The sequence below is a fragment of the Cajanus cajan genome, chromosome 10 (assembly GCF_000230855.2).
Source record: "Cajanus cajan strain Asha chromosome 10, NIPB_CcT2T_4, whole genome shotgun sequence".
Taxonomy (NCBI): domain Eukaryota; kingdom Viridiplantae; phylum Streptophyta; class Magnoliopsida; order Fabales; family Fabaceae; genus Cajanus; species Cajanus cajan.
The window spans coordinates 45474678-45493944 of NC_138526.1; the positions used below are offsets into that span (position 1 = coordinate 45474678).

Below are 19267 nucleotides of genomic sequence, written 5' to 3' on the forward strand. Positions count from 1 at the left end.
AATATTATTTAGAATGTATAATATTATAATAGTTAAGACATAATTATGACATTTGATATAATGTATTATTTGATGGTTTGTGACCTCGTGTAGTATTATGTAATTATGCTTGTATAGAAAATAAATGTGAAAAAATGACAAAAATTGAATTGAACTAAACCGCAAACTATTGATTCAGTTCGGTTTAGATATTATTAAAAACAAAAATTGAACCAACCGAATTTCACATATTTTTGTTATTCAATTTAGGTGACTTTTTAGTTAAAAAACGAGCCAAACCACAAACAATCTTAATCTAAGACCTATCTAATACAACTCCCAAAAGATAGACAAATTGTTAAGTTATTGTTCATGATTAATCAAGTCTCTTAGTCCAATAGTTGTAAGGCCTAGCCTAAGATATGAATAGTTGACATGGTGATTCTAGATTTAGTTTCCATACATATTAATATAATGTTTGGTCAACGAAAATTACATCTTACAAATATATATAAATCAATTCTTAATTGTCAATTTTAAAATACTATATGAATCATGGCTATGAAAAAAAAAAGTTATTTGTTTATGATCTCAATGAGTATTAAGTTGTAGATATACATTATATGAGTGTTTTTTTATCAACATTTTATACATTAATCCTGTCCAAACCATCAAATTAAAATTAGACTAAACTTTTGTTGCAGTGTAAGTTTACTAAATTTCTGCATTTTTGTTTTTATTACTTATAGGGAAAATGTTTATAATATGAAATATTGAACTCAAATCGGTGTGAACACGCATGGCTGTCTTTTTCCCGTTTCATATAATGCTACCAATTCTTTAATTTATAATTGTTTGACTGCATTCATGAAGACGTATCCTACTCTAACACTTCAACGATTTCCACGATAAATAGTGTCTGCAAAGTACATGGCCGGCCATGGATCCATAATGCGATGAGTTTAAACATTTATTGGGATTAATTGTAGTGTCTCCTTGACTTTCAGCTACATGTGTGAGAATGCTAAAATTGAGGCTACAGTGTTAGTGTTGCTTGCAAACTAATGATCCATAAACCAATTATTTAAAATAAAAGTCAAAAGAAAGAACAAAAGGATGAAAGGGAAAAGTTTGTTTCACACTTTTACCATTCTAATAACATTAATAGATTCGTGCTTTCATAGACACAATGATGAACCATAATGTTATCTGCAAGGAGATCACTACACTGCCTGCATCAAATTAATGGCATACATGTACCTCGTTGTTAGTTCAAGTGTTTGTTCTTTCATCTTTTCTACTTTTAAAACTGTCGATTATGCATGTTAAGGTAAACTTGATCGAACACTTTCTAATAATGCATGGTTCAACGCTATGAATAGAATATCATGTTGACCTATCATGAAGCCGAAGAGAGGGGAAAGAAAACGTATAAATAAAAGCATGCTTTCCTTTATGCTTAGGTTGTGGATTACACATCAACTATACCAAGAAAAATCAATATCTGAGGAGACATTTGCAATGTGATTTATGATATGTATCTCTATGATGTGTGGCATAAAATTATATGATTATATAATAGGATGAATTGAGTAGGTCAATTTCCTTCAATAAGCAACTGTATGATTGTAAAGATTAAAATTCTTTTTCAAATTATTCAGATCAGCTTAAGGAGTATATAAGTGACAACCGATCCATAAAGATGGCTATGAAAAAGAAAAAGGTCCTGTAAAATTTATAAAAAAAGAAAAAAAGAAAAAGGAAGTATATATCTGGAACCTAAGTTTTTAAGGAGAACTTATTAAGCAGATCAATATTTTGTGGCTATTAAGGATTTTAACTTTATTAAAATATATTTTAACATTATAAATGATAATTCTTTATCTATATCTATATATCTATTTATATGTTTAATAAAAAAATTAACTATTTATTTTATTTATTTCATTTTCATAATTTTATTTTACAAATCATGTGTATTAATTTTTTTATGATATACCATTTGCTTTAGTTGAATAAGATTATTGTAAATGGAAAAATACTTTCTCCAAGTACTTAATTACATCCCTTTTAGTTGAATGAGTATTTTTCATTATATGAATGTTATATAATATTTTTAATTTTTTTTTTGGTAATTTATAGTGCCATTTACCATGTTTTGTATCCTTTAAATAGTTGTTTTCCATCATATCTTGTCCTAATATTTTTAACAGAAAAAAAAATGTAAAATATACTTGGGTATGTTGTAATTTAGTTCCTAATCTTTAAAAAGGTGTATTCAATTTTTAATGTTTTAAAGGCGGTTCATATATAGGTACTAGTCACGTCCTATTAAAAAAATAGTAGAACATTTTGTTTATTTATAATACATGCATATCAACATATATATACATCATTTGGAACAATGTTTGAATTAATTTTATGGTGCGAAATAATGAATTATTTTTATAGTAAAAATAAATCAATAAATATTTATTTTTATTTTATCGAAATATCCCCATAATTTTGAAGAAATAAAATTAATTTTTGAAAGTTATCCGAACAAAAATGCAAAATAGAGATTTAAACGCTGTCCTATATAGCGAGAGAGGATGGTAGCTCTTGGCAGCAATATCAAAATGGACACATTTTGCTTTTGGATAATGATAACTGAGCTACTAATTATAATTAATCACGTTTTAAATAAATAAAACATTATCTATAAAATGAAAGAAGTATATCTTTCTTGATATATGAAGGAATAATAATTGCCGCATATTATAAATCAATGACAGTTTGAATAGTCTTATCATTTAAGGTTGCACTTATCTCTCCTAATTAAAGGTTGGATGCATATCCATATATGCTTATGCTATATATGACTTATCCGAACGGACATATGCACTCATATATACCATTAAAATCTATGTTTATCACTAATGTTGAGATTCGAAATTACAGATCGCCAAAACTTCACAAACTCCTATTATTCTGGGTCTTAATCGTATTTCCATGAACAATAATCTAAAAAACAAATAACAAAGCATAAGATGACAAACATACATATAGCTTTCTTAATCAATAACGGCTAATTTATTTTTCATATTCTTAGAATTCAAAGTGGTATTATATTTGATATCTTTTCTTTTTTATTCTACATTGTTTTTTTCTTCATCTTAATTATATATGTATAATAATATTTAAAATCAGGGAATGTTTGTCTCAGCAAAAATAAATACTATATATGTTGTTACATAAATTAAAGAAAATCTGTGTATACATAAGCATGTGAAAAAAAAATTATTGCGAAACCCAAATTATCAATAAAAAAATTAAGAATATAATACTGGTAAAATTTTGGAATAGGTATTATACCATATTTGTTAACCCCTATTTATGACGTGGCTCTATCCCTTTGTGAAATATGAGGAGTAATAATGTTAAGAAATATTAGTTAATGCTTTTAATTTTATATATATATATATATATATATATATATATATTCACTGTAAAATATTTTATATAGATATTTGGTAGAAATTTATCTTATTATTATATTTGGAGTTGTTTTTGTAGGTGTCACTATGGATCATACCTGTAACATATAAAATTTGTTTTTCCTATAATTATTGGTTGTAATGACTTATAAAATGATACTACATGTAGGGTTGGATTTTATTTTTAAAATTATTATAAATCATAACAACTTTTTTTTTCCTATCACTATGACGCATAGTATCATTTTTTAATTATTTTTTTAAAAGGAATAAAACAATTAAAACTGAATTATTTTAAAATGTTATAATTTTTATTTTGTTAAGTTTAATTATTTAATTATGTAATATTAAAAAAATTGAAAGTATTTATTTTAAAAAATGGTATATTCATTAAACAAATCTTGCATATTTTTTCAACTTTTTAATAAATTATTTTTATTTATCAAAAATTTAAAAATAAAAATAAAAAAACCAAAAATAAATAATAAAGGAAAAAAAACAGAAAAGGGGAGTCATTATAGTCACAAAATAGGACTCAAAATTAAAAAGTAAATAAATTTAAATCACTATAATCTTTAGTAACCTAAAAAAAAAGACACTATAGCCTATAATGATAATATATATATATATATATATATATATATATATATATTTATATTAACTAATTACAAATTTTTATTGTTGATAATAATACTATATATTTTGTAGTTATTTACCTTAATAATTTTAGTGTGTCACGTTGCATGACATTACATAGCTAATTTTTTTTTAAAAACAATTATATATTATTAGTCGTATCAGCAACACTAATATAAATAATTTCAAAAATATAATATATTTTAAAATAGTCTCATTCTAATAATTAATTTGTAAAATTATCTCATAGTAATAAAAAAAATAATTAAAAAAAAACCTCAATACATTTATGTCATAAAACTATGTCCTTCTCTTGATTTTATGAAGTGGAACGTTGAAACTTAGATAGTGTACCATCGTGATGGTACTCCTTTGTCTCCATGATTAGGAGTGGGGTTTATATATGAGAGGGTATTGTTGCATTGAAACGGTTCAAACGTTTGTTTATAATTTGAGGGCCTAACCCACATGATACATGATAGTTAGTGTGACAAAACTATTGTGCATGTGAGTTTGAGAAGGCTTGTTAAGGAGAACCTCAGAAATCAGAATCGATAATGTTCAGAGGCTTCAGTGGGAGCAACTTGATGAAGAAGACCTTCTAAAAGCAATATTTTTAATTGTTTATTTTTTTTTCTCGACTCTAATGAATGCCATATGTGAGATCTTAGTGCTAAATCAGATTTTAGAGTGTGTTTAGATTATAAATTTTAATAGAATAATTCATTTTTTTTAATCAATTACAGTTCGATATATTTATTTTAGTATTTCTAAATTCAGAAACTAACTCTGTAATAACGCCATGCAAATTCAAGAAGTAAAATATGGTACTTTAATGGCTTATTTTAAACTAAAAAGAGTTCATGGTATTATTAGGAAAATGCATGGTAGTTTATTGGTCCTCTAATTTGAAAAGAAAAAGAAAACACTATCAAAATTACTTAGAGATCAAAAGTGGTATCGTATTAGAGAATAAAGTAGACTAGAAAAATAAGGATTAAAACTAGATTTGAGAAGTTTTAGATGGACGTGGACCAAAAATTTATTTTATCGTAAAATAATATTGACCATTTTCTTAAAGTTTAAATATATTTTTAGTTGGTGTAAAATGAGTAAATTTTAATATTTATTTTTATATTATTTTTATTTTTCATCTTTAGAAAATTTGGAATCATTTTTTAAATGAATAAATTTTAATTTTGATGTTAGTAAAATATTTTTTTTGACAAATCACTATTCTTTATTTCTTAATTTTCAATTCAAGGTAGATATAAATAAAATTTATTCTAATATATATATATATATATATATATATATATATATTTATTTATTTATTTTTTTTGTTGAAAATGTCATATGTTTATATATATGGCATACAATTTTGAGAATCACTAAAACGTAGAAACTGATTTAAAAACTATAAAATAAAAAATAAAATAAAATATTATTTAATGAATGCATTATTCGAATGAATACATTGTGAGTGATGTTAAAGGCACATTTGATAGATTCATTGAGTCATGACTTTCATGCTTTGGTTAAAAGGTTCGTCCAATCCACTATCAACGGAATGTAGGACCATAGGTAGCATCAATCTTGATTTGACACATGTCAAATTACTTCACATTAACACGTGTCAATATACACATTCATATTTTTTTTTTTTGTTTTTTTTGAAGCAGCAAAAGATATTTTATTTATTTAATGGTATCAGAAGTGCAATTCATATTACAAAAAATGTGACTTGGTTAACCGTAATATAGAAATATCATATTCCAGATTACTAGACAACCAAGATTTGTGTTGTACCCCTCAAGTCTAATAGAGACCACCAGTACATGTACATATTTCAAATCCTCTTTTAGCCCCTTCATGTTTTCCGTAACTCTCAATGTCACACATAGGCCGTTGGATTTCCTCCCTTTTATCCATGACTTCCCCCATCCATTATACAACCACCTGGGTCTGCTTGCCATTGTGTATAGCTGTATGTGAATTGTTTGTTCAATGATAGCCACCTCCAAGTATCATTTTTTATATCCTGTATACATTTTTGGATTTGTAGTCTTCGGCCGTTAAATCTGATATTGTTCCGCATCATCCACACGTTGTAGACCACAGCACTCCACAACACTTTCCACCTATCTGAAATTTTTTTAGAAGATATTGAGATGGGCATTTGCTGAAAATGGTTTGAAGGATTTGCTGGTAGTACAGTTGCTAAGTCTATCCAGTTGTAGCACGTTTTCCAGACACAGTCAGTAACTCCGCATTCAAAGAACATGTGAGATGTAGATTCCTCTGCTCGTGAACATAGACTACATAGTCTCTCCGACTCTCCTAGTTCAATATTCCTGCTCTTAAGATTCATTGTTGTAGGCAATCCTTCCCTAAGTAGTCTCCAAATCATTACAGACACCCTTGGTGGTAGGTTTAGCGACCATAGTTCTTTATATACTCCACCTTCTTCTCCACCATTCTTCCATGAACTGAGTTGATCATAAGTAGCCTTAACAGTATATTCCATGTTATTTCCTACCATCCAGATCCAATGGTCTTCACTATTTTTGTCCAACACAACTTCTTGTAATCGGCCCATCATTTCTTCCCACTGAATTTCGTCCCTTCCCAACCATCTTCTTCTCCACCTAAAGCTCCACTCCCAACCTCCCTCTAGCCAGTGTCCCATATTGTGGATAGTTGTTTGTTGTTGTCCTGAATTGATATATAATCTAGGATAGTCTTCAGCCAATGTTTGTTGACCTATCCACTTGTCTTCCCAAAATCTTGTCCTTTTCCCATTTTTCACTTTCCAATTCATACATTTATCAAACCATTGTTCACTACAGTCTCCACCACACACTCTCCTCAAGTCTCTCCACCACATTGAATAATCTTTTTTGTTATCCCCTTCTATCAATTTTACCCATCCTCCATATTTAGATTCTAAGACCCTCACCCACAGATTGCTCGTATCATGATACATGTTCCACCTCCATTTTGCTAACAACGAATCATTGAACAAGGATAAATCTTTTATTCCCAACCCACCCCGACTCTTTTTGCGGCAAATTTTATCCCAACTCACCCATGCAACTTTCCTTTGATCTTGCTCCTCCCCCCACAAGAATTTACGCTGAATACTTTCCACTTCTTTTTGTACTGTTCTTGGCATCTTGTAGAAGGAAAAGTAGAATAGAGGCAGTGAGGATAAGACTGAGTTAATGAGATACACATTCATATTATGTGTGCACTTTTCTTAAGATAATTTTATTTTTAATTTTTAAATAATAAAAAATAATACTTTCACAAATATAAGATCTTGAATTTTCAGAATTAAGTATAAAATTTATTCATCTAATAAATATTAATAATTTTTAAATTTTTTATTAAATAAAATATAAAAATATAAAATATTTCAATTTTATCAATTAATAATAAAGAATTATCTCATTTTATTTTTATATTATTCGAATAATTTTTATTTTTATCTTATAAAAGTGATAAAATAAGATAAAAATAATAACTAAAAATATAATTTACTTAAATATTATTAAATATTAATTACTTATCATTTTTCTAATGTCAAATCACAATAAATGTTAATAATTAATGGACAAACATGTAACAAGGAGATCAAAAATTGTAAATTTTATAAAATTAATTGAATAAAATTGTGAAATTTTTTTTTTCAAAAAAAAAATTGTGAAATTAAAATTTAAAGATCAAAATTACAAATTTAAGATTATAAGGGGTCAAAACTGTAATTTAAATTTGTTGTTTTATAAATATTTTTGAACAAATTTATACAAAAGAGATTCTAAGTGCATAGGTCAATGAAAGATGGGGAAAATGGGTATAATGGGAATTTGAGTGATTGGTAATTGGCAGTTGGCATTGAAGCATAGTCAAGATTCTCATACTTATTTGTCCCATTTTGGCCTTATCACCTTCTCTTCGCCACAGTGACATTTTTTTTGTGCCCTTTCCGTCCCATCATCATTCTCTTCAAATTCATTTTTGGTGCCTTTTCTATTTTGTATGGCACATAACCCACCTGCAAAATATAAATAAATAAATTAAACCCTATCTTCTATCCCCATTTTCGAACCATTCACCACCAAATTGCAAAATCCTAATCAAAGATCTTTTTGTCTCATGTTTTTTCCTTGTGCTTCTTTTTCCCTGTTATGATTGATATGAAGAAATTTTGACTTCTAGTTAACCTCGTAGGGACGCTTCTAGTTCTACCACCCTTTCTAGGTTTCTTTGGTCATTACGTTTAGATTCTTAATGATTTTGGGTCCATCTTAGGTATTGTACATTATCAATGTAAGTCTAGAAAATATGCTCCATTGGGATACAATATCCAGCGTAATTTTCTTTCAATACTGAACACTTGCACCAAACTAAGCAAGTACTAATACAAAAATAGATTAGCTCACCGTTTAATACACTATAAAATGTTGAAAAAATTCATCTATATATCCTTACTTTTCCACTAAAATCCCTCGAGTTGTATGCCTATAAATTATAAGGAAATTTTGCAAAATGAAATTAAATTCCTAGTCTCTGCCTCACAGCTAGTTAGCATGTCTTTCTTTGCTTTGTTTTTAAAACACGTGACACGTCACATCTTGCATTATTTGATAATATTTGTATTGTAAAGTAGATTGCTTCATATTTAACGAGTCCAATTTATTTTGTAAAATTAACACTGCATAAAAAATAAAATGATTAGCTATTGAATTTAGCTTTGTCCAAAATACGGAAGAAAGAGTTTTTGTGCTATCCTTTTCACTGTATGATAACAATTAACTAAGAAAATGACAAAAGAATACAAGTCTTAACTCACGGAGCAGAATCACTACATATATACGTGGTTGGAAATTTTTGAATTAATTAATTTGTTCAATACTGAGCTATAAACCCTATCCTAACATGAAAGGCCAAAAAAATTCTATAAATTGTGGCACCAAAACAAGTCAAAAAGTGCCTCAATTGCCTAAGCATTACTATGTGATTGCAACAGGTGTGTCAAACTAAAAATGTAAGTCAATTGCCCTACTATTTAATAGGTCCGCGTGTACCCCCAAATCTCAATACATCCTTTTATGCATTGAAAGGTAAATGGAGACAAAGATACATGCAGATTCTTAAATTCTCCTTTTACACCTTTCTCTGTTTTTATATATATTACTCTACTTTGTTTTCTATTAGACAGTTGACAAGTAATTTTTAAAAAAATGGAAATTATTCTTATTTATAGTAATTTTGAGCTAATATACACATATATAGTCACAAATGTGTTTAATTATAATTGTATTATATTAATCACGATTAACTAACTGTGGTTAATATAAGAACCTAATTAATTGTAATGTACCGATGACCGACTGTATTTTGATATAGTCAATTAACTAAATTAATTGCAAAATTAATAACGGTTAAAATATATTAAGTGAGCTCAAGCAACTGAGTATTGTGTTAGAGAGTTATAAATTAAAGTACCACACGTTGGGTAAATAAAAACAAGCAAAAATGTATGTAGTAGAGTGTTGATATTGGACTAACCATGTAGTAGTATATATTAAGCATCAGATGTGTATAGTTAAAAACATTCAAACCAATAACTGTTAAACTTTTTAATAGTTATATATATTTTGTTTGTCTTTACTTGCCTATAATATAAGAGGCTGTGGAAAGAAAAGACAAACATGAGGAAAAGGGGTTAAACAACCTCAATAAAAAATTAACACTTTGACGTAAAATAATGATATTAATGGTAATGTTCAAAATATATGATAATTTTTATACTAATTTATTTTATTTATTGAGATTACGTCTAATTTTTAATTTAATTATATTGAGTTCTATTATCTTTAACAAGATATAAATATTCTTTTAAGAAGTCACTTTTGTTTCAAATTTAAGTATTTTTTAAATTGTTTATTGAAGTAATCCATTTAAGTATTCTTTTAACACAAAGTCTCTCTAGGCTTTAACATCATATATTCTTTTATTGTCAAGTCTCTCTAGACTCAAATGAGTATTCTTTTATAAATAAGTATATCTAAACTTAACACAAAGTCTCGCAAGACTTTTACGAATATTTTTTTACTGACAAGCTTCTTTGATGTTAAACAAGTATTGTTCTAAAAAACAAGTTTCTCCAGGCTCTGTATATCTAGATAAAATTTTACAAATGTTACTTTATCTTATAGGCAAAATATCATAAAACCAATTAAGAGCAATAGTCTTTACAAAAAGAATGAATAATATTTTATACAAAAGTTCTCTTTTGAAAAATCTATTTTTCTTTATGTTCTTGAAAATCTTTATACAATGGCTCAGTGGAGATGATCGTCACAAAAACTTTGAAGGTTCCTCACAAACTTATTTCGTTTGTCTTTGTTATGAATCCTTTGAGATGAGAAGTGTTTGTTGGTGTATTAAATGATTACTTTAATTATATTTCACCAAATTATCACTTCTTATTTGATTAAGAAAGCTATTTACCAACTTTAGGATACCAAACAACTTTATTGTGGCATGTGTTAGCGAAAAAGAGATTTTGCATCGATTTTTACTAACTTTTTTTTTGTGATTTCAAGAATCTGTTTATCCTTGTTTTTTTATGCATAATATGACTTCATTCACTTTAACAAGTTTGTGAATTTCAACGAACTTTTTTTGTTCTATTTGTTATGTAATTAGTTAGTCATGCACAAAGTAGTCATTACTCATTATGATGTACATTAAAGACTTTAATAGATAAGATTGTATGCTTCATTTGATGACACATCATCTATTTAGAGCTTTGTATCTTGTACTTTGTCTAATTTTTATTTTGTAAAAATATTTTTCCTTTAAAAAAATATTCTATTTTTTATCATTAAAATTTGAAAGTTTAAAAGATCCTATATCGTCTTTTGACCTGACAAAGATGTATAAATGAATAAATAAATAAATAAAATAATCAATTAAACATGATCATTCTATACTTATATACACATTACATTTTGTATCTTAATTTGTATACCATCATCTATACTTTTAAGAAAAATAGATTAACTTACTACAACGTAACATAAAATTAATTTGTTTATGCTTGTTATTTAGCATATTAGCATTTTATTGAAGGTTTTAAATATATGATGTATAACAAAAGATTGGTTTAGAAGTTAAATTTAGTTAATAGTATGTTTGAATGAAAAAATTTAAGAAGAAATTTTTGTTAAAAAAATTAAATACTTCGATGAAATATCTTGTTTAGATAGAGAATTTTTTTTTTAAAATTAAAAATTTAAATATTTTAAAAATTCTTTAAAATAGTAGAATTTTTCTTATCTCGATTATATATTCTTCATTCCTTACTCTCTTTCCCTTTTCTTATCTTTTCTTTTGCCTTTTTCTCTTCCAATTACTCCTTCTGTCTCTCTTTAAAAAATATCAATAATTTTTTTAATTATTAAATATTTAATTTTTAAAAATTATTTATTTTTAAAAAATTTAAATATTTAAAAATTGACTACCGTTTATTTTACAAAATTTAATTTTAGAATTTGAATATATATATATATATATATATATATATATATATATAATCAGTTCTTCCTATCATGTAAATTAGATTACCTTATTTAAATTAAAAATTAAAAAATTAAAAATTTTGAATTAACTTATCAAAATAAAATATTTAAAATATTCCACTCAAACTCAACTTACAAGAAAAGTTGCAACAATGCAATTTATTGATTGCGAAAAAATAATAATAAATGCTGTTATAATGATGGAGATGATTCTATTTTCTACTACAGTGACTAAAATAAACTTCTACTCCCATCAGTTTTTCAAAATTATGTGTGAATATATATTTTTTCATTTATATGTATTTCTCACACTTTCCTTTCGTTTGTAATTTTTTTATTTTTTATGTTGCAATGAAAGAAAGAGACTCGATAAACTGATATTGAAATAAATAAGTGTTACTAAAGAACCTTCTTTTCTACGACTTAAAATACAAAATCAATTTATAAATTTAATATTATTTTGCATTTATATACTTTAGTTTGTTTATAAAGAATCTCCAATAATGATGAATTCATTCTTAAGAAGAAAAACTTTGAGAAAGCGTTCCATCTCTCGTTTCTTCTATGCATACACCGATTAGATTTTATATGAAGTTGTTCGATCAATAATTCCTTGCTCATCATTCTTTTACGTTGTTTCCGAGATTATGATAATATTTTTTTTTCAAATGAAATTATTAGTCTATGTTTTGAGTAAATTTTACTTCAGACATTTTAAAACTATGATGATTTCTTATTATTTGATAAACAACTTAAAAACTTAATTTAATGCTATATTTATATGTACTATAATTAATATAGTATGCATAATATTATATAGGCCATATTATATATAGCTCAGACAATATCAGCCAAGCAACACATGTACATAAATAACATTTAAATATTTATTTGATTTTGATTTTGATTTCTTAAAAAAAAATTATTAATTTTAATCAATCTTTGTCTTTAGTCTAGTCAATGATAACATGACATATGTTTCATTGAATCAAATTCATCATCAATTAATTATTTCAAAATGACTTTTTTTTTTTTGTAAAATTATTCTAAAACTACCAATTTTCATTAATATGATCGTTACAACGGTTGATTTTTAAGTCTTAAAGTTTCGTGAGTTTTGAATTTGATAAAAAAAATATGTCAAAAGGGATAATTTTGACACAATCAAGATCTCGAAAAAAATTAGTTTTTAACAAAAATTAGTAAATATTGCTATTAATATTATATTTTAAAAAATTATTCTAAGACATGTGACATGCATAACATGATTCACTTGAGATTATACCCTACACTAAGATTACATGAAGAAAAGAAAATTTTAAAAATTAAAATTTACAAAAATAAGTTAAAATATTTTAAAGTATTAACATTTCATTAAATTATATTTGAATGACTAAAAATTTAGTCTAAGAAAACATAAAAATAAGTGATTGGATTCATTTCATAAGAACCATTCACTACTAGAATTTCTCTTATTACATGCGACTTTTCTTGCGAATTTTTCATAAAAATTCGCAGGAAACGTTGTTCTTGCAAATTTTCCTGCGAAATTTTATCTGCAGGTAATACCTTCGTGGATAATATTTTTTTGCGAATTTTAAAATTCGCAGGAAATTTTCCTGCGAAATTTCTTGCGAAAAAAATTCGCAGGAAACTTTCCTGCAAAAAAAAATTTGCAGGAAAGTTTCATGCAAAAAAAAATTCGTAGGAAAATTCGCAGGAAAGTTTCCTGCGAATTTTTTTTGCAAGAAATTTTGCAAGAATATTTTTTAAATTACTATAAATTCTATCAATAATTTTTCAACTTTCAAATGCTCACAATGAATTCATCCGAAGAATTTGTTTCCATGCCTCCAACATGTGAATGTGATACATAATCTTTTAAATTCTAAGATTGTAGATTATAAGCCTAACACTCAACCATATAAGTCAACTTGTAAGGTAAGTGTTGCCCCAACTTATATACTCTTTAATTGCTTTATTTTCAATCGATGTGGGACTTGAAGTTTTTTTTAAAATATTAAACTTATAAATTTAATTTTTTTTTAAATTTTTCTTGCGAATTAAAATTTGCAGGAAAATTCGCAAGAAAAGTTACCTGCAAAATTTTTCTACCATTTAGTAAAAATTACTTGCGAATTTATTTTTGCAAGAAAATCTGCAAGAAACAAAATAAAATTCTTACAATATTTTCTGCAAATTTTTATTACCATGGAAAAAAATTTCTACGATTATTAAAATTGTAGCAAAATTTATAGGAAATATCTATAAATTATTTTTCGCAAATAAATTCGCAAAAAATTTCTATGGATATTTTTTTACAGGAAAATTCGCAAAAAATTTCTACGAATATTTTTTTGCAAGAAAATTCGCAAAAAATTTCTGCGAATATTTTTTTGCAGGAAAATTTGCAAGAAAATAACACTTTTCTAGTAGTGATTGTGAATAGGAATCTATTTTTTCTCGTTCCCCACAAAATTACTATACCCTACAGTTAGGTGAAATAATAAAAGGAACAAAGTAACCACGTAAAGAAACGCGTACTAGCTCGTGTCTCCAACAAATGCTCCATCTTTTTATGCTTTTTACCTGTTTGTTTATTTGTCACACACAAATAGAGCAGTGACCAACCAATCATCTACGAAGCCATTTTCATTGCCATCTGGTTGCTTGGTCTACACATGGCCCTTTTTTTATTAACCAGACGGCTTAATAAAATTTTATAATCCATTCATCATCATAACCTCTTCTACATGACCACATGACCTAAGGTTGGATATTCTATAATCACTAGTACAGAAAGAGTCTTTTACATCGTGTATTTTGACCCTTTTACGTCGAAAAAAAGGGTCCGACGTTAATACGGGAGTCGTAAATTTACGTCGCCTCTAAAAGGCGACGTAAATTTACGTCGGGGATTTCTCCAAACCGACGTAAAATGGGGCAAAATCATGCCACAATTTTACGTCGGAGATGGCTTTGTCCGACGTAAATTTACGTCGGTCATTGCGTGGATCGACGTAAATTTACGTCGGACAAAGCCATGTCCGACGTAAATTGTGGAAGTTTTTTTTTTAAAAACGTTTGTAAATTGATATACCCAACACCTGCATATAAATATAATCCAGAATACCAACTCTAAACCAGACAGTCCAGAATAGAAATTCAAATTGTATTTCAAAATTGAATGACAAAAAGAAAATAATATATAAATCTTAAAAAACATAAATTATGACAATGTAAATCCTATTATCCTAAAAAAGCTATAAAACATGTTTGTCAATGCTATCTAACTAACTAAACTAACTAACTATCAAACTATAAACATAATATCTAACTAACTATCAAACTATAAACATAATATCTAACTAACTAAACTTAGAAAAAAATTTGCCCATTGTTCTCTTATCTTGAGCAACTCATCTTCCGGCAATGGAGATGGATCTTGAAAGACCTGAAAGGGTAATTTAAGTGTCATTAATATGCAATGTTAATTATTCTAAAGGTAAATATAGTTAAATAAATTTTGATATGAATTACCTGCGCCCAAGAATCAATAATACCCGCAGAAACTATGGCTTTCATCCAATACATGATGTAATAGCCACATTCAAACGAGTCTTGTTGCTTATTACACTAAAATGAGAAACAAATAACTATTAATTCCAAAGTCAATAAATTTAAATATTATTGATTGTATGAATTTATTTGCTAACCTTAGGGTATATGAAATGCAATGACTTTGATGATCTGGCTCTTCCACTTAATATATTAGCTCCAGACACGATTCTAATTAATTGAAATAAAAACAAATGTTAGCCAATATATATAATTAGTTTTAAAACATAATGAAAAAATTTTAGTTACTCATGTAATTGGCTTTTAATTTCATGGCTTGGTTTTCGATGAAGTGAACAAAACCACACCACAGTATATTCCTTAGGAATGATTACCATTAACTGCCAATGGGACCTACATTGTATGACAAACAAATCAGTTAAAAAATTACCATGATTAAAAAACCAATTAAAAAACTAACCCGTCAATGTATGGAGCCATGTATATATGTCTTCTTGAGTCACTCATCCATGTTTGCATATATTGTTGGATCTGGACCTGAGTGTTTCCTGATTTTTGGATGGATTGAGGCTCAATAAATCCATATACTTCTGCTTGTGCTTGCTCCACACTCAATTTGTCCATGTACCTAACACAAATAATTATTATAAGTTAAATGTAATTATTGTAAATTTAGACTCATAAAAGAAAATATGACTTACATGGCCCACAACTGTATGACAGATATATTTAACATGCAGTTTCCCCCAACAATCTCTAATGCATCAGGCAGAGATATGTATAGTGGAACATCAGAGCTATCAACTCCAAAAACTCTAATGTCCCACTGCAATTGAATTGGATGCTTCTTTATTCGTGGTAATTTGATTAGAAGCTTAGATATGGGATCATCCTCAGCTTCTGCGATATTGGCATCATGAACATGAGGTTCTCTCATGACCTCCTTACCACGATTGATAAAATCCTAAAGAAATAATCAAAATTAGTTAAACAATAATAGAATTATAAGAATCTAAAAGAGCAATAATATAATTACCTTTGCCTGTGCTGAAAGCGGCATGACCAAACGTTTTGGCCAAGCTAAGAATGTGCCGGTTGCCTGCCCCACTAGTTGAACCTCTGTATTGGGCAAAGGCACTGGAGCAGCAACATCTTGAACTTGGTCAACCACAACCCGTGTCCAGTCTGGCTGTAGAGGGACACCATGGATGGTTGAGCCACCCTCAAATACTCGGCCAATAGCCACTAACCGTGGGGCGTCATCCTCAACATATAACTCACACTGGTTTGGTACATCAGTGTGAGTCTGATCCGGTGAGGGATCTGGAGCAGCACAACTCCCTTTAGTGCTGACTCGAACACCATCATGAGCAACTGCAGTCTGTTACTGAGAACGAGCCAAAAGTTCAAACTTCTGTTCAAACTGTTTTCCAATATTCTTCAGTTTCTCTTCAAACTCCATCTTCAATCTCTGCTCCAATTCCTGTATAACCTCTTGACTGCAAGAGTTGACAGTGCTCCTCGATGATCGACCACCAAAGAAATCTCGGTGGCTCCAAGAACCACCAACACCACGCACACGACCTCCGTGCTCTGGCTTTCCTATGGCCGTTGTGAGGATATCATTCCGACCATCAGAAACAAATGAGCCTTGGGTGCTCTGCTCAACTAAACCCTCCTGCAACAATAAGGAAGATTAAAAATTCTTATGAATTAAATGAGTTGAAATGAAGAGTCTTAGTTTGTATATTTTTACTTACTATTTTACTAGCAACGACTCTTGCAGACTCAGAAGTCATTTCCCATCTGGTTTTGTCCGGGCTGCTATCCACATCTCATGGCGGGGAGGTGACTCTACACGGTCAGCATCCTCAACCCCTGCTGCCTGTGCCTTAGCCTTCTTCATTTGCTTTTTTTTCTTTCATATCCCCCTCTTGACAATAGATGGGGTGCATCATTCTTGGCCTGTCGTTCTTGGGCAGCTATTCTTTTAGCCTGCAATAATACAAAAAAGAAAATGAGATAAATTAAAATGTACCTTAAGTATTTGTGTCAATGTAAAAGTTATCAATAACTAACCTGCCACGAAGGGTCCAATCGAGTGGCACAAAATTGCATCCACTCCTCATCAGTGATATGGTACTTTAGACAGGGAGTCTCATTTTGGCGCTCTCCAAATACATACTCCCGTGTCAAGAAAGTCTTGAAGTCTCTCCACCTGGTGGCAAGGGCAGATAACATCTTCCTCCTCATGCCCTCAGTGTTGGGAATGTCAAAATTTTGCTATGAAAATAACAACAAATAATAAATAATGTATTTTAGTTATATAATATTGAAAGGATGTGAAAGTATATACCTGAATATCCTGCCACATGAGGTTCTTGTCAACCTCCTGAACGTCATCCCATGATGGAATGATAATAGAAACATGTCGTCGAGCTAGGACTCCCAAATAGCTCTTAAACTTGGCAGCATTTGGGCCTGATGCCTTTCCAGAACGAGGATCCACCTCAACCGGTGTCCTCTCCTTGGCAATGCGCCCAGCTGTCAACCCAGACAATCGGGTGACAGATCTACCTTCCCTCCTTCCACTACCAGACCCAGAATCCTCCATAATCCTGAAAAAATTAAACTGTCATTATTAAAACAATGAATTAACTGAATAAACAAATAAAGTAAAAAAGATAAAAATAATATAGCAACAAAATAACTAATAAAAAAATAAATAATACATAAACAGAAACCTATTAGGTTGGAATGTTTTCCCATATTCCTTCATCATGATCACTTCGAATAACATGTATTTCGTCCACTTCATTGTCCGCAATAGGACCAAATGATCTACTTGAAAAAGACGGTGTCTCATGCATATCTAGAGACTCATCTTCGTGAGTTCCATGCATGGTTCTTCCTTCGAGGACCACTGACCATTTCTCATTACATGGATCCTTGACATAAAAAACCTGTCTTGCTTGATATGCCATAATAAAAGGTTCATCCTTATAGCCGACCTTATTCAAATCAATAAAAGTAAATCCTAAATCATCTGTCCGCACACCCGTATTGCCATCAACCCATTTACACTTGAACACAGGCACTCTAAACGTAACATAATCAATTTCCCATATGTCTTCTATGACTCCGAAATAACTCATGGATGCTGTAATGGGATTTTTATCTTTTGAACTAGCAAAGTGCACAGCCTCAGCCTGAATTGTAACCCCACTATTTTGTACTCTACTTTTGTCATCTTCTGTCTTTGTATAGAAACAATATTTGTTAATGTCATACCCACCAAATGTAATGACATCGTTGTTAGGCCCACGCGCGAGTCTCAAAAGTGTATCAGAAGCATTAACCTCACCATAAACCTTTTTCTTAAACCAAGCTAAGAAACTCTTGTTATGTTCATTCAATACCCATTTCTCATTCATCCGGGGGTGTGCTATCTTGATTTCATCTATGTGTTCAGATATGTAAGGAATTACTTCATCAGTGTTGTTCAATATGTACAAATGGGCTTGGTCAACTTCTGTTCGACTCACAGTTCTAATCTTTAAACTTCGAGTACCCTTACCAAATTGTTTCCCATCATGTCGAGTCTTGGGAATTCCTATTGGTTCTGATTTTGACATATACCCTGAACAAAACTCAATGGCTTCTTCTGCAATGTACCTCTCCACAATAGAGGCTTCTGGGCGGTATTGATTCTTGACATATCCTTTTAAGATCTTCATGTATCTCTCAACAGGATACATCCATCTAAGATAAACCGGGCCACACAATCGAATCTCCCTAACCAAATGAACTATCAAATGCACCATGATATCAAAAAATGAAGGTGGAAAATATATTTCCAATTGACACAAGATTGTGATTGCTTCATTTTCTAACTCATCTAACTTTACAGGGTCAATTACTTTGTTGCAAATGGCATTGAAGAATAAACACAATCGAGTAATAGCAACTCTAACAGAAGATGGTAAAATGTTACGAATAGCCACA

At 29.0% G+C, this 19267-nt stretch overlaps 3 protein-coding genes and 1 long non-coding RNA gene across 4 annotated transcripts; all 4 read right to left on the bottom strand.

Annotated features, from left to right (window-relative positions):
* Positions 1–6015: 6015 nt before the first annotated feature.
* LOC109794247 (putative ribonuclease H protein At1g65750) lies at positions 6016–7266 on the bottom strand. Its single transcript, XM_020353712.2, has one exon. It carries the CDS (start codon positions 7264–7266, stop codon positions 6016–6018), a length of 1251 nt encoding a protein of 416 aa, XP_020209301.2.
* Positions 7267–15111: 7845 nt separating this feature from the next.
* On the bottom strand, positions 15112–15433 carry LOC145952801 (uncharacterized). Its single transcript, XR_014430293.1, has 3 exons — positions 15400–15433; positions 15224–15319; positions 15112–15137 (listed from the first exon to the last, which is right to left on the bottom strand). It is a non-coding gene; the product is annotated as an uncharacterized LOC145952801 (long non-coding RNA).
* Positions 15434–15531: 98 nt separating this feature from the next.
* On the bottom strand, positions 15532–16257 carry LOC145952800 (uncharacterized). Its single transcript, XM_083065798.1, has 3 exons — positions 15964–16257; positions 15723–15890; positions 15532–15655 (listed from the first exon to the last, which is right to left on the bottom strand). The coding sequence occupies exons 1-3, from the start codon at positions 16197–16199 to the stop codon at positions 15547–15549; spliced, it is 513 nt and encodes a 170-aa protein (XP_082921924.1). The 5' UTR covers positions 16200–16257; the 3' UTR covers positions 15532–15546.
* Positions 16258–16513: 256 nt separating this feature from the next.
* On the bottom strand, positions 16514–17928 carry LOC145952799 (uncharacterized). The gene is made up of 3 exons (XM_083065797.1): positions 17619–17928; positions 17342–17545; positions 16514–17257 (listed from the first exon to the last, which is right to left on the bottom strand). Exons 1-3 carry the CDS (start codon positions 17874–17876, stop codon positions 17165–17167), a joined length of 555 nt encoding a protein of 184 aa, XP_082921923.1. The 5' UTR covers positions 17877–17928; the 3' UTR covers positions 16514–17164.
* Between the last annotated feature and the right edge of the window lie 1339 nt (positions 17929–19267).

What these genes read in the sequence shown, in the direction of transcription:
- LOC109794247 (XM_020353712.2), bottom strand. Translation starts at nt 7,266, where the DNA reads ATGCCAAGAACAGTACAAAAAGAAGTGGAAAGTATTCAGCGTAAATTC.
- LOC145952799 (XM_083065797.1), bottom strand. Translation starts at nt 17,876, where the DNA reads ATGGAGGATTCTGGGTCTGGTAGTGGAAGGAGGGAAGGTAGATCTGTC. An exon ending in TCATGTGGCAGGATATTCAG is followed by an intron (nt 17,546 to 17,618) that starts GTATATACTTTC and finishes TTATTTTCATAG; the next exon opens with CAAAATTTTGACATTCCCAA. An exon ending in GATTGGACCCTTCGTGGCAG is followed by an intron (nt 17,258 to 17,341) that starts GTTAGTTATTGA and finishes GTATTATTGCAG; the next exon opens with GCTAAAAGAATAGCTGCCCA.
- LOC145952800 (XM_083065798.1), bottom strand. Translation starts at nt 16,199, where the DNA reads ATGAGAGAACCTCATGTTCATGATGCCAATATCGCAGAAGCTGAGGAT. An exon ending in GTCATACAGTTGTGGGCCAT is followed by an intron (nt 15,891 to 15,963) that starts GTAAGTCATATT and finishes TATTTGTGTTAG; the next exon opens with GTACATGGACAAATTGAGTG. An exon ending in ATGGCTCCATACATTGACGG is followed by an intron (nt 15,656 to 15,722) that starts GTTAGTTTTTTA and finishes CATACAATGTAG; the next exon opens with GTCCCATTGGCAGTTAATGG.